General features: G+C 48.3%; 1 protein-coding gene across 1 annotated transcript in view; it reads right to left on the reverse strand.

Moving 5' to 3' along the window:
- Positions 1-10,916, reverse strand: part of TMEM175 (transmembrane protein 175) — a 28,193-nt gene extending 17,277 nt beyond the window's left edge. Inside the window, exons 1-4 of the mRNA XM_019555039.1 lie at positions 10,716-10,916; positions 8,008-8,046; positions 6,314-6,411; positions 2,684-2,735 (exon numbers count right to left, since the gene is read on the reverse strand). Coding sequence (XP_019410584.1) covers positions 2,684-2,735; positions 6,314-6,411; positions 8,008-8,046; positions 10,716-10,844 — 318 coding nt within the window. The 5' untranslated portion in view covers positions 10,845-10,916. The remainder of the gene's footprint in view (positions 1-2,683; positions 2,736-6,313; positions 6,412-8,007; positions 8,047-10,715) is intronic.
- Between the last annotated feature and the right edge of the window lie 3,620 nt (positions 10,917-14,536).

The following is a 14,536-nucleotide window of genomic DNA, read 5'->3' on the forward strand; positions in this document are numbered from 1 at the left end:
TCCCCCCACCCCTTCCCCTCCACAGTCTTACCTGCTGGGTGCTGCTCTACATGCTATCGGTCTGTGTTCCTGGCCACGTGTATGTAGCTGCTTGTGTATGTCTGTCTGTCCCTGTGTGCGTGCCCCCCTCCCCGACCTTCCTGCTGCAGCTTCCCAGAGCTCGCGCCCAGGCTGCCCTGAGGCCCTGCACGCCCCTTGAGTATATTTTTATATCCTAGTTAGTGAAGGGGTCAGGGGGAGCTCTACATTTTTCTACAACAAGAAAACCAAAAGCAAACATCAAAGCATATAGATATTTAGAATGTATTTTATTATGATGATAGAGGCACTGATAGGCTTCCAAATTTTTTTAAAATTGTAAATACATCAGTAAAACATTACCCAACTGATCAGGGGGCAGGGTGTGCGTGCTTCCAAATTGCTTAAAATTGTAAATGTATCAATAAAACATTACCCAAGTGATAGAGAGGGGTGGTGGTGTATGTGTGTGTACTGCCCCAAATGACCAGAAGGTCAGCCACCTAACTTGCCCACCAGCTGGGTCCTTGGTGCCAGTTCTGAGGAGGCTCGTCTGCCTGGGTCCTGCCACTTGCCTCACTAGCAGGAATCCTGGTGCTCCCTATTTAAAAACTACAATTTCTCTGTTAAAATCCCAAATTCACACTGAGGTTAGGCTCAGAGAAAAGTTGGAATAGTCTGTTTACCTGAGCCTGCACAAAATGAACTGTTCCAAACAGGAGATTTTACCACAACTTTAATTCTCCTATGATATATGAACTTTCATTCCTACCTAGGAGAACTTTACAATCTTTTCTCCTATGCCTGAAGAAGGGTGCTTGTGCCCAAAAGCTCGCAATTAAAGAACTTTTTTTGCAAAAATCTAGTTTATCTAGTAAAAGATATCATCTCTACCACGAGTTCTGATTCCTTTTGCCTCTAGACCAATACAGCTAAAACCTGGATACGCAACACCTGCCAGGCTCCCAGGCCTGCCTGCATGGCCCAGGGAGCAGTAGGTGGGGCTCAGGGGTGGGGAGCTGCAGGGCTCCACTCACCTGAGCAGCAGCAGCAAGGAGCCTCACCTGCCTGCCTGCAGAGCTGCCTGCAAGACAGCAGCTGTGGGGCTGCATGGGACAGGCCCATCCCCATCCTTCCTCAGGACTTGCCTCAGCCCTGGGGAACTGAGGCAGATCCTCCCCGCTCTGGGCCACGCTGGGCAGACCCCCTGAAAGCTGCTGGTGCCCCCCCAGGGGGCTGTGGCCCTCTGGTTGAGAATTAATGCTTTACAACACACTCTAGGCATAGTCCCTCTTGATCATGGCTTCAAACTGTAGCAGAGGAAATTTAGGTTGGAGATTAGGAGGAACTTTCTGACTATGACAGCAGTGAAACACTGAAACAGGCCACCTAGAGAAGCTGCAGAATGTCCTTTCCTAAAAATTTTCAAGAGAAGGTAAGAAAGACATTTGGCTAGATAGGTTTGGTCAGGGATGTTCCTGCCTTGACAGGGGGCTGGACTGACTGGATGACCTAATGAGGTTATTTCCAGCCCTACTTTCCTATGATACCCAACCAACGTTTATCCAACCTTGTCTTGAAAACCTCCAATGAAGAGATTTCACAAGTTCCCTGGACTCCACTGTTCTAACAGTGAAGAATTTACCACTTCTGCCATTAAGGGCCAAATTATCATACATATTTACCATGGTAGTATACCTATTGGAGCAAAATTTTAAAAATAAAACTCTTCGCATGCTACAACATGAACCAATAATTTTTAAAGTATTTTTAAAATTGAAACTAAGGCTTAGAATGATAAACGTAAAGCTCATGAAAATGATTTTGGGACAGGTTATATCACTGGTAGTTTTTAAAACATTATACAATTAACCTTATGTTTCAAGTACATTATAATACTTGATTTTGAAAATACTAATTATGAATAGAGCTGAAGCCATAAACTGCAATCCAAAATGAGCCTCCAGGCTTGGGACAAAATGAAATCACAAATTTGCATTCTGGACTCATTACTTTCACTTGGAACAAGTCCAGCCAGCACACAGACCCTTTCTTTCAGAACTGCTACAAGAACTACCTCAGATGAATGAACTTTTATTAGTAAATTTTTCTTCAGCTTATGACTGGACAAATTAAATCTACTTTTAGTTGATAGTTTACCTTGGCAAAAAAGGGGGGGGGAAATCAAGCTGTAAGATTCTTTGTTGCCCTGCTTAATCAAGTTATACCACTCAAATTAAGAGTTAAAGACTCTATTCTCACTGTGCGGATAAAAACTTAACAAGAAGTGTAGTTGCGACAGCCAGTGGCAATGTGTAGGGGGTGCGTGGAGGGCAGCCCTAAGAGCAATGGTACACCCCCTGACAGGCTGTGCTTCCTGCTTAGGCGATGGGCGGGGGATGAGGAGGGGGGGCAGACAGGCGCGCCAGCATCCCCCCTGCGAGCACTGGCCAGGGAGTGGGGGTACCAGGTGAAGCACCACTGGCACCAACCCCTTCCCTCCCCCCGGTTGGTGTGATCAGCCCTAGGGGGTCCTCCTACTCCCCCAGGCAACAAGATTGGTTGCTGGGGGGGACATGTGCCCCCCCTGACTCGGGTGGCACTAGTCACCCATAGTATCAGCAATTTTTGTTAAATCAATACCAACTCTGCATGATGAACTCACCAAATTTAGAAGAGCCACGACATCGTCTATGAGTTCAATCACCTGAAAAAGTCTGCAAAAACAAGACAAAAAGGCAAACTGACACCCAAAAAAGTGAACTTATAATACTGTATAGCAAATTTATTTCCCTTGCTTAGCAATTTATACCAGTAGTGTAAGGATGAATAAGCAAGTAAAGCACAAGCATCAGGCACTTTCTAAAAGAAGGTGGGGATGTGCTAGAATAGAGCTACAAGCATGCCTCACTCTGGTCCTTGTTCTTCTCTGAAATGGCTCTAGCTCTGGCAGCAGGGAGGGAAAGAGTTTTGCTGATGCTGAGAGAAATGCCACCCTTTCTGTTGCTTAAAGCCAGTTTTTTTTTGACTGCTTGACACACAACCTATGGCCCACAGACTGGATCCAAGCCCAAAGAAATCCAGTCCAGCACAAGGGTGGCATGGAGTATCTGACTTTACACTTGCTGCAGAACAGCCAAGGATCTGCAGCAAGGGAAGTACAGTGGAACAGAGTGAGTGCAGACAGGTGCCTGCTGGGGGGAAGGGAGAGGACCTTTGTCCTGCAGCTACAGCAGGTCACAAACTCCAGCTCATGCTGGCAAAAGGCTGCTAACCCGTGTACTAGGTAAAGAGAATTTAGAAAAACAAGAAGCTGAATTAAATTCTCTATCAAACTGCTGTTTAGTTACTGGATGTATGTATAGTATGTCATTGAGAATTAGAAAAATACCTCAGCAGAAAAAAATAACAGAGCTACTTTCATCGCACAGCAATAAGTCAATTATGGCTCTCTGTCCTCAGTAGTACTCAACCAAAACAAACAGGTTTTGATATAACAGACTTGGAAGTAGCCCAAATAGCCCTCAGTAGGTAAGGCAATACAAACATTCAACAGAAGTCTGCTTGTTCATTTCCTTTTAACAAACCATGTTGTGAAGGGAGGTGTGTGCATAGTGAAATCCATGGCTCTGTAAAATGCACTCTCTACAATCACATGCTTACTTTAGGAGAAATACAACTGAAGAAGGAAGCGTTACTAATCAGAAAAAGCAAGCTTGGGATCAGTTTTGCTATGTAAACTCTGTAAGTGCGTGGGGTAGAATTTTAGATATTACATTAAGTATTCCAAGTGAAAAGCATGTGTATCTTTCAGTATACAACTGTAACAGGGGGATTTTACCTATGTGTACAATACTTGTTTTTATTTATTTCACTGATCCTGTGTGCTGAGCACTAGGGTTGTGCGAAACAGCAGTGTTCTGTTTTGACCAGCATTTTGTTTAGAATTTTGTTTTGATTTGAAACAGCTGTTCCGTCAAAACAGGGTCGAAACGGCAAAAATGTTTTGATGTTTCGCCTATAGGAGATGATGGCAAAGGTCAAAACATCCTATAACTTTGTCATTTCTTGCCTGATTTAGATGAAACTTGCAGGAATGGTAGCCCCTTCTGAGGGCATGAAGCCTGCCAAGGTTTGAGGAGATAAGTGCAGGTGGTTTGGGGAAACTGCACCCCAAATTCTTGAAAATAAAACTCATGTCACATGTGTATTAAGCCACAGTGGGGTCAAACCTGCAGACATGCTAGCCCCTGTGGAGGCCACAAAGCCTGCCAAGTTTCAAGGAGATAGGTGCAGGGGTTTGGGGGAAACTGTACCTCAAGCTTTGGACAAGCAAAACTCGTGACAAGGGTGACACTGTGTGTGTATTAAGGCGCAGCAGGGTGAAAGCTGCAGGCCTGCTAGCCCCTGCTGTGGCCATGAAGCCTGCCAGCTGTCAAAGACATAGGTGCAGGGGTTCTGGGGCCTGCACCTCTAGCTGCTGACAGGCAAAACTCGTGTCTTGGGTGCTTTTGCAACTGTGTCTATCTTGGGGCACATGGGGGAGGGGCTAGACTTTGATGCAGCCACAAAGCCTGCCAGCTGTTAAGGAGATGGGTACAGGGGGGTTCTGGGGCCCTGCACCCCTAGCTGCTGACAGGCAGAACTCATGACATGGATGCTTGTGCAACTGCTGCCTCTCAGCACGCAGCAGGGCTGAAAATCCCCCACCACTTGCCACCATAGACCTGGGAGTAACAATTGACCACAGTATGAACACGAGCTGGCAGTGCAATGCTGTAGCCAGCAGGGCCAACAATACCCTGGCATGCAGCAATTGATGCATCTCCAGCAAAACCATCGCAAAGAAGTGATTCTCCTGCTCTACTTGGCTGGAGTACTGCATCCAGTTCTGGGCTCTGCACCTTAACAAAGATGTGGTAAAGCTTGAGAGAGTCCAGAAAAGGGCTACCCAATATGATCAGAGACTTGCACGGCAAGCCATATGAGGAAAGGCTGAGGGACCTGGGACGCTTCAGCCTGAAAAAGAGAAGGCTGAGAGGGGACTTGGTAGCAGCTTACCGCTACATCAGAAGCGTACATCTAGGGCTTGGTGAACAACTGTTCACCAGGGCACCCTTGGGGAAAGCTAGGAGTAACAGTCAAGAACTTCTGGAATATTGTTTCAGGCTCAACATTTGGAAAAACAACTTTAAAACTAGGATGTCCAGACTATGAAATAAGCTCCCTCCAGAGGTGGTGTGATCACCTACCCTGGAAATCTTCAAGAGGAGACTGAATGGTCACCTTGCTGGTGTCACCTGACCCCCAATTGTCTTTCCTGCTTGGTGCAGGGGGCTGGACCCAATGATCTTCCAAGGTCCCTTCTGGCCTTACAATGTATGAATCTGGAGCCTAAGTCTTAGGAGATATGGCTTTGAAACAGTTCTTCCAGGCCCCAGAACCCCACTGCACCTATCTCCTTGACAGCTGGCAGGCTTTGTGGCCGCAGCAGGGCCTAGCAGCCAGGCCTGCAGTAGTTTCCCCCACCCCTGCCCCAAGACAGATACAGTCCCACAAGCACCCAAGACACGAGTTTTGCCTGCCAGCAGCTAGGGGTGCAGGGCCCCAGAACCCAGAACCCCTGCACCTATCTCCTTGAAAGCTGCCAGGCTTCCTGGCCTCAGCAGGAGCTAGCAGGCCTGCAGTTTTCACCCCCCTCTGCCCCAAGACAGACAGTCCCACAAGCATCCATGACACGAATTTTGCCTGTCAGCAGCTAGAGGCGCCGGGCCCCAGAACCCCTGAACCTATGTCTTTGACAACTGGCAGGCTTCGTGGCCACAGCAGGGGCTAGAAGGCCTGCAGCTTTCACCCTGCTGCGCCTTAATACACACACAGTGTCACCAACGTCACGAGTTTTGCTTGTCCACAGCTTGAGGAACAGTTTCCCCCAAACCCCTACACCTATCTCCTTGAAACTTGGCAGGCTTCATGGCCTCCACAGGCGCTAACGTGCCTGCAGGTTTGACCCCACTGGCTTAAAACGTACATGTGACAAAAGTTGTTTTCAAGACTTTGGGGTGCAAAGTTTGCAATAACTTTAAAACCTTCAAAAGAGATGGACTATTGTAAATTTTAATTTTCTCTGGGTGTAATAAAGATGTTCTTTATATTGAGTCTCTTCATGTAATTGTTTAGAAAAAACTAGACTAAGGCTCTCTTGTCATTATTAGTAAAATATAACTCTCTCTCTAACTTCTGAAAATAAAATAACTACTTTTGTGACAGAATGCAGTGCTACAGGTTTTCATACCTCACATGTGCTGTCCAGGCCACAGTTACTATTAAAAACGTCATCAGGTATACTGCAATTTTTGCTAGAAGCTGCTGCTGAACACTTTCACCTAGTTCCTGAAATAAAATATAATAACATTCATAGGAAAAAAAACAAACCCAAAACATGTCATTTCAAATACTGAAATAAGAAATATTATTTTCTGAAATTACTAGCAATAACTGTAAATAGGTGGTAGCTGGTCACTACAGAATATATTTTTTGGAATGATACCTTGCACATGAAAATAAACATTTCTTCCAGCAATCCCTTTTCCCCTCAAATGTACTAGCTAGACATTATCAGATAATCAAATAAATAGTTTGCAAGCATTCTGGATTGTCTACAATAATTAGCTAAGTGATTGCATAAAATATGTCACAATATACTATGCAAAATTAAGAATATGAACCATTGTGAAACAAGTATGTAAGCTATTTGTACTGCTATTTTTTTTAAGAGCAAGAGAGATCATTTGTCTTCAAATATAAAAACACAACTACAAATTAGGCTGGCATGTACAAGACCACAGGCAAATCAATGATTTTGTGCCTCCAATTCTATGCTGTTAAATGAGGACAAATGTATTTTTTAAGTTCTCTGCAACCTAGAATGACAAGCACTACAATATTAACTCCGCAGATGCAACCCTGTCAAGTGTCCCAAGGAAACTAGAGACAGCTTAAGTTTAACAAACAAAAGCCTATTTCATAAGGACATTCCAGATTATTTAAGTAATGACTTCATAGTATACAGGAAATACTAGGAGTGCACTGATAGAGATTTTTGGGCCAATACCAGTGACTGATTTTTAAGGAGCTTTTAATGGATATCGGCTGATACCGATTTGATTGCAGATGTGTGGCCAGAAGCACAGCTCGGCAGTGTTTGGCTGGTAAGTCTGCTGTGGGAGAAAGGATAGAGGGAGGGACGGAGCATGGGGGCAAGGGCAGAGGGAGGTCCCTCCAGTGAAGGAGGGAGTGGGAGTGAGGTCAGGGCTGGGGCAGAGCACAGGATGGAGCTGCAAGAGGCTTGTCTGGAGGGTACGGACGGTTCCCACTAATGTACGCACACCAGGAATGCATGGGGGCCGTTTGCTCCTGGATCTGCACACTGGGTGAGGGTGGGCTGCCACTGCGGGCTGAGACCAGGTCTGCACCAGGCTGTGCTAGGGGTGGGTGATAGTGGCGCTGGGAGGGGGGCGTTTATTGGTGACATTATCAGCCACATCAGCCAAAAAAAGGCAATTGCTGATACTGTCAATTTTCCTTATGGCAGCACGGTTTGAGCAAGGGCTGTGCTAACACAATCCTGATCACCCTGTGGCCACTTGGCCTACCACTACTTGCCCCTCTGCTCTGCCACAACAAACAATTTTCTGGTCCACAGTCACTTGCCGCACTGCTGCAGTTGCTGTCGCTGCCACAAGCTCTGTGATTGTTACTGTCATCATTGTTACTACTGTGGTTACAACCACTGTTGCTGCCAGCCCCAGATCTAGCAGTTCTGCAGTTAGGATCCAGACCAGACCATGGAGTGAATTTGACACCCCTGATCTAAGGTCTTGCAACACTGACCACAAAGGATAAATCTGAAACTGAAAGTAAAACTGATGTTTAATTCTGGCTGAAACAGAAACAGGAGTAATGCATCCAAAATGCCAAACAGAATACCTGATCTGGATGTATCTTCGTGTGAGCCACAGGTAGAATCTGAAATAGAAAAGTCCCATTACTGGAATGGAGCATAAACCTTTTCCCCTTCTAGCCCACGAGATTTATCATACAGAAAAGAAATGATAGATAGTGTTCATATATCATGATATTATGATTATGTATTCATTAACCACTAATGAATCACACTACAACAGTTCTTTCTTGTAAAATGGGGATAATACTTACCAAACTACAAACACTCCCTGAGACTTGATGGAAAGTCAATGTATTACTTGGATTTGAGAGAGGGTAACAAGCCCAACTTTCAAGTAGTGGCCTTAGTATATTTCAGATACTTAAAATGAACTTATGTCACTGAAAGCAATAAAGTTTGAAAAAGATAAGATGCCAGATATTTTAAGTGCTACTACAAATTTAACTAAATTACTGCCTAGATGTTGTATGGGAGGCAAAGATTTTTAGCAATATCTAGGCAGACCTAGGTACTGGAGCAACTGTAGAGTAGTCCAATAAAATATATTATTGTTTTAACCAATCCTATTTGCAATGAAATGGGAAACTTATTGCTTACACATTGCAAAAATAAATGCAACAGTTCCGTAAATGCATGTACATATGCTATTTGGACAGCTGGTACTTCCAGTATTAGAATTAATATTATAGCACCCTGAGCTAACACATTACATCATTTTCCATCTCAAGCAGAAGATCAATAATGCAAAATGCCTAAAGGATGGGCACCACACTAACCCTTAATGAAAGCAACTCCTGCTCCAAAGAGTTGACAATGGGTGTTATATTAGATGAAAGAAAACCAGTGTAGGTATGGGAAAGAAGACATATTCATGGCTAATCTATGTATTGGTATTAGTTAAAGCTATGTGAAACATGAAGTGGTGCAATAGATGGAGTTTGTACCTAAGAGGGAAGCACAGCCCTGCAGCCACTGCTGTTCCTCCAGCGACTCCCACAGGAGGGTATAAAGCCACCTACTCCTGCAGTCCCTTCCAAACAGCCCTGGGAGCGTGCAAGGGACTATGGGGTAGACTATGGAGGAGCAAGCAGTGCACTTACTGCTTTGCCCAAAGGCCAGACATCACAGTACTCCTGACAGGGTCTCACGACACCTCAGGGTGCTTCAACCCCCAGTTGAGAATCATTGCTGTAAAGGAAAGAACAATTCTTCAATAAAAATGACTGCGGTTCCCATTCTTCAAAATGCTGTACAATTTGCAACTTCATTCTTTCAAATCGGGGACCTGGTGACCATCTATAAACTCACTAGGGGGGAGCAGAAGGGGTTGGGAGAGACCTTGTTTCCACTAGCGCCCCCTGGCATAACAAGGAATAATGGCCACAAGTTGTTGGAGAGTAGGTTTAGATTAGACATCTGTAAGAACTACTTCACAGTCAGGGTGGCTAGGATCTGGAACCAACTTCCAAGGGAAGTGGTGCTGGCTCCTACCCTGGGGGTCTTTAAGAGGAGGCTTGATGCCTACCTAGCTGAGATCATTTGAGCCCAGTTTTTTCTTCTGCCCAGGCAGGGGGTCGGACTTGAAGATCTACAAGATTCCTTCCGACCCAACTTCTATGATTCTATGAAATCCATCTTCATTGGTCTCTGATTATGGTTTCTAACACATTCTACCTGATTCTGTAAACTCGCTCTTAATCAAGTTGCAGGCTTAGTTCCGTCATCACTTAGCACAACACTACAGTATACCTAACAGTCACAACTGGACAGCTTTGGCAACACTGTTCTCTCCTGGCTCTCTATTTCTTCAGCAACTTTTGGTGGCTCTTTTTCCTCCTCATTCTAAATTTCCAAGACTCCATCTGTTGCACCACTTCACATTTCACAGCTTTAACTATGTGTTCTGTTGTCCCTGCAACCCCTTCAGCACCCCCCACCCCATGTACCAGATATGTGTAGCTTCATTGCCCTACTTTTCAAAACGGTGGTGGGGGTACTTTAATTAAAGCTCCTTGAATGAGGTTTAGTACAAGCTTTAGTTAAACTAAAGTGCCCCCACCACCATTTTGAAACGGGATGCTGAATCCATGGCACACTGAGGCACGCTGGAGCGGTCTAATTAATCAATTAATTGAGACTGCTGCAACATGTTCTAATCAGAATACCTCACAGCACGTGCAGGTGGTGCCGGTGGCATCTTTTAAGGCTGCCTGGCTCCTGCAGGTGGTGCCGGTGGGAGTGTGTAAGTGGGGAGCTCCTGTAGGCAGCGCAGCACCGTCAGTGGGGTTGGCGAGTGCTGACCAGCGGTTGTGCGCCACCTGCAGCGGTGGTGGTGGCCAGTGGTGATTGTGGATCACCTGCAGACGCCACCAGTGGCAGGGGGGATTGCAAGCGGTGACCACCCATGGGCCCTGCCGGCACCTTTACCCAGGGGGTGTGCCGCCACATTCAGGGGTTGCACATACACCTGCTATGTGTCGCCAATGGGGAGGTCCGAACTGGGGCTTTGGAGGTGCTAGTGAGACAATAACGAGCAAGCCTGTGAACAACTCGGAGTGATTACCCCTGCCTAAGGACCCCTCCGTGTGGCGTAGGTCCGGGGCCCGGGAGTGGGCGTGGGTGCGGGAGGCCTGGAGGAGGCTGGGCCGGGCCGGGGGGAGGGCAAGACAAATCGCAGCGGGGCAGCCTCCGCCAGCAGAGAGCCGGGGGCGCGGGGCCGGGCCTCACTCACCATGACGGTGGCGATGATGGAGAGCAGCGCGTCGCTGTAGGCCAGCAGCCGGTGCGAGGCCTGCGTACTGCCGGGCCGCGCGGGTCCCGGGGCGGCCGCCGCCTCCTCCGGGGACGGCGGCGCAGCCATGCGGGAGGCGGCGCGGGCACCTCCTTCCTGCAGCCGCCGGGGCGAGGCGCGAGAGCCCGGTCCCTGGCGGCGACGGCGGCGGCGGCACCTTCTCCAGCCCCGGCCCAGCCCCCAGCAGACTCAGTGATGTCGCCCCGCCCCGCAGCCTTCCTCCTCGCTTCTGAGCCGCCCCGCGGAGCCGGCCTGGGCCGCGCTTGGCGCGGGGGCCCGGGAAACAGTGGTAAAGCCCTGGCCGGCGGAGCGGGTCTGCAGGGGCACCGACCGTTTGGGCCCCAGAGAAGACGCCGCCCCGTCTTGAGGCGTCAAACCCTAATTTAGCGCGACAGAAGGGAGTGTTGTCCAGCAATCTACCCGCACACACGTGCGGGGCTGCAGAGCGCATTCAAAGTGCAACAAATTAACCCTTATTTGAAGAGGGGTCAGATAAAGGCATTCATTCCACTTTGGACCGCCTTACGCCCATGGTTCCCAGTCCATGGTAGGGGCAGGGCCATTGTGCCTTGGGGGGGGGGGGCGCTGTGGATCTAAGCGGAGTGGCTCTGGCTACTCTGCACTGCCACTGCTGGCTTCCGGCTGCTCACTACCCCCCACCCCTAGCAATGGCGGCAGTGGCTTCTTCGCATCCAGGGTGCGTGAGATTGGAGTGGCAATGGGGCCCCGCATGAGCTGATTTGCCTGGGCTCTGCACCCTGTTCAGGTCAGCTCTGGGTACGGGTACCACCAGTGATACGCAGACGCCCTGTCAGGGGTGCACACGTGCAGATTTATTATAATTACTTTATATGCCAAAAGTTTGCTAGTGGTACTTAAGGCTGAACTGAAAATTTTGCTGGCGGTACTTTAAGTTGTGTCGTTTTTAAATTGGCGGCGCACAAATCTGTCCAAGTTTGGGAACCACTGCCTTCTGTTCCCCAGGGTCAAGCTCCCTGGCCTCCCCTGCCCTGGTGCTGTCTGCAGGAAGAGAGGGGAGTGGGAGCTGCAGTTGGAGTTTGTGGGCCTGAGCTGGAGAGGGAGCAGATGGATTTAAGCACCTGCTCTGTCTCCTGGTCCCCCAGCTTCAGTTCAGGCTGGACAAACTGCAGCAGGCAGCTCCCATTGTCATTCTTCCTGTAAAGCACCATGAGTTAGAGCAAGGACAGCCTCTGCTGTCACAGCATGAGCATCCCCCACCAGTGCCTGCAGGCCCCTCTCCGCCTTTGCTGCCTTCCTAGCCACTGTGCTCTCTGCTTTGGGGAAGGAAGTGTCAGCAGCACTTAAGGGTTTTTGTGGGTGACCTCTGTTTTTTTACTGGACCAGCTGCATGGTCAGGATCTGGGGTTCTGAGGGGTGCAGATGGGGAGGTGCCTTATCACCCCCCTCCCCATGTTCCATTTTCTCATCTTAAAATTGTATTTGGTGGCTGATCCTCAATTCCTTTCACACTCTATACTTTCAGGGACACCCCTGGGTAGGGTGTGAAAGGTCATTCATGTCTCAGTTCATACTGCTTTGAAATTTTCATATCTCACGTCCGTCGTTCACAGAATAGTGCCTTGGTAATTTCACTTTAAGTCAATGCCTGCCCTGCCTTTTACTTTACATTTTGCAATACTGAACCCAGCAAATTAAATGAGCTAATGAATTTTAGAATGCTGCTCTCATACTTACTAACTTTTGTTTAAAGTCCTCCTTTTATTTCTCTGATTCACATACACTTGAATAATCACTGCCCTACAAATCGCAGCAGGGCACACTTGAATAATCACTGCCCTACAAATGTTTCTTAAGCTTTTTCAGTGCTGGGCCTTGAAAGTTTTTACTCCTCCAAGTTAAAAAGGAACAGGCAGAAATTACCGAACTGATACGGGTAGCATGTGAGTTCTTACTGGTGTTTTTATGAGAGCTGACTGGTCACGTGGAACTGGTTCTTCTTCTAGGGTCCAGCTCAGAGGTTGTCTTCACTCTAAAGCTCTCTTGAATTATGACTTGACTGATGCCCCTAAAGCAAATCCTATGCATCCACAAGTATGAAGATGCTTTTAACTTGAATTGGCTGGGCTGTGAGGTAACTGGGGCTGCAGCCCATGTATTGTGTTCCACATTCTCAGTCCAGGAATTTTTCAGGGCCTATCTTCCAAACATAAAAACTGGGATGGAATCAGGATAAAAGGAAGAAAAGGAAAAAAAATTCAGCTTAAATCAGGAAAAAATCAGTGGGGAGGGAGGGAGTAAGGCTTGGACTAGGGAAGGGGCAGGGGGAGGGGCACAGCGCAGTCCGTTGGCTGTTTCCGAGGCTGCAGCAGAGAGCAAAGTGGGGGGAGCTGTCAGTGGCTGCAGCGCAGAGGGGGCGTGGCTCTTGCTGCTGTGCACAACCCAAGAGGGCTGCAGACTGGGGGGCCTGTGCCAGGCTTTTCTTGGGGGGCATGTGCCCCCAGATCAGTGGCAGAAAGCACATGGCGCCATACCCTGCCTTTCTTCCCTGGCTGCATTTGTGCCCCTTCCCCCTGCTGCAGCAGCCTGCTGTTGGGCTGCCCTGGCATTTGGGGGGAGCGGGGAGTAGCACTCAGCCAGATGTGGTGGGGGGGACCCAGCACTGGCACCTCCTGCCTTGCCTGGGGTCAGAGCCAGGAGCCCTGTGCCCCCAGGCAGTGGCTGCAGCCCCATGGACCCATGTGGAGTAGCTGGATGCAGCACCTGCCACAAGGAGTGGGGCCAGGCTCTCCCGCCTGCCCCCCTCTCCCACCTTGGCGGGGCTCGCAGGTCCCAGCACCCGGGGCAGGGCTGAAGCAGAGCTACTAGGGTGCAACTCAGATCTGCCTTTCTCAGGAGCAATTCCCACAGCCCGGCTGCCCCACCTGGGATCAGAGCTGAGACCCCTGCACCCCCAGGCAGTGGCTCCAGCCACCCTCCTCCAGCCCCCATACTGCCACCACCACCACCACCGCCACCACCCTGGTTCACATGCGGCTCCCACCTGTGCCCCCCACCCCTCCGGCCAGAAACCTGTGCCTCAGGTAACCAGTACAGTGGCACTTTTAGCTTACCAGCACAACCCATTTTTCTTTCTAAATTCCTGTTAACTGGCATGAGTGGGGAGACCCTCCCTGGTTGGCAAGATTGGTTGTGGGGGGATGCCCCCGGTCGCTGAGGGGTCATGTGCCCACCTGACTAAGGTGGCACCAGTTACCCATGCTTACAGCTCAGCTGTAATCCCACACTGGCTGCTCTTGCTTCAGTAGGGCAGCTAGGCTACACTCAAGTGTAAATGTGGTTGACACTACAGTAGTTTTGTCTTGTCTTCAGTCTTTGTCTTCACTGCTGAAAAAGGGGTATTATTATTATCATCTCCTGGTACATAATGCACATGAGGTATCCTGAGGTAATGAGGGAAAATAAGGCTCTTCAGATTTACTACAGGGTAAACTAGGGGAGTTCAGTCTCAAGTCAGGTAGAGGGCTGACCATTCCTATTTCACCTTATGGTAACACTGAAATGCTTTGTCCTTGCCAGATGCTCAACCTTGGGTACATTAATTACTCTGAGACAGAAAACACATCTTTCTCAGCAAGGAAGACAGGACTGATATAAAAGATAGGCTAACTTGCTTAATTGAGTAAGTCGTAAGTTCAAGCATGAGAAGTTCATAAGTTCAGTATTTTAAATGTTTGTCTAACAAATTGACTAGTAGGCAGTTTTAATCCAAGCATATATGA

This window comes from Crocodylus porosus, unplaced genomic scaffold (assembly GCF_001723895.1).
Source record: "Crocodylus porosus isolate Cpor-Errol unplaced genomic scaffold, CroPor_comp1, whole genome shotgun sequence".
Lineage (NCBI taxonomy): Eukaryota > Metazoa > Chordata > Crocodylia > Crocodylidae > Crocodylus > Crocodylus porosus.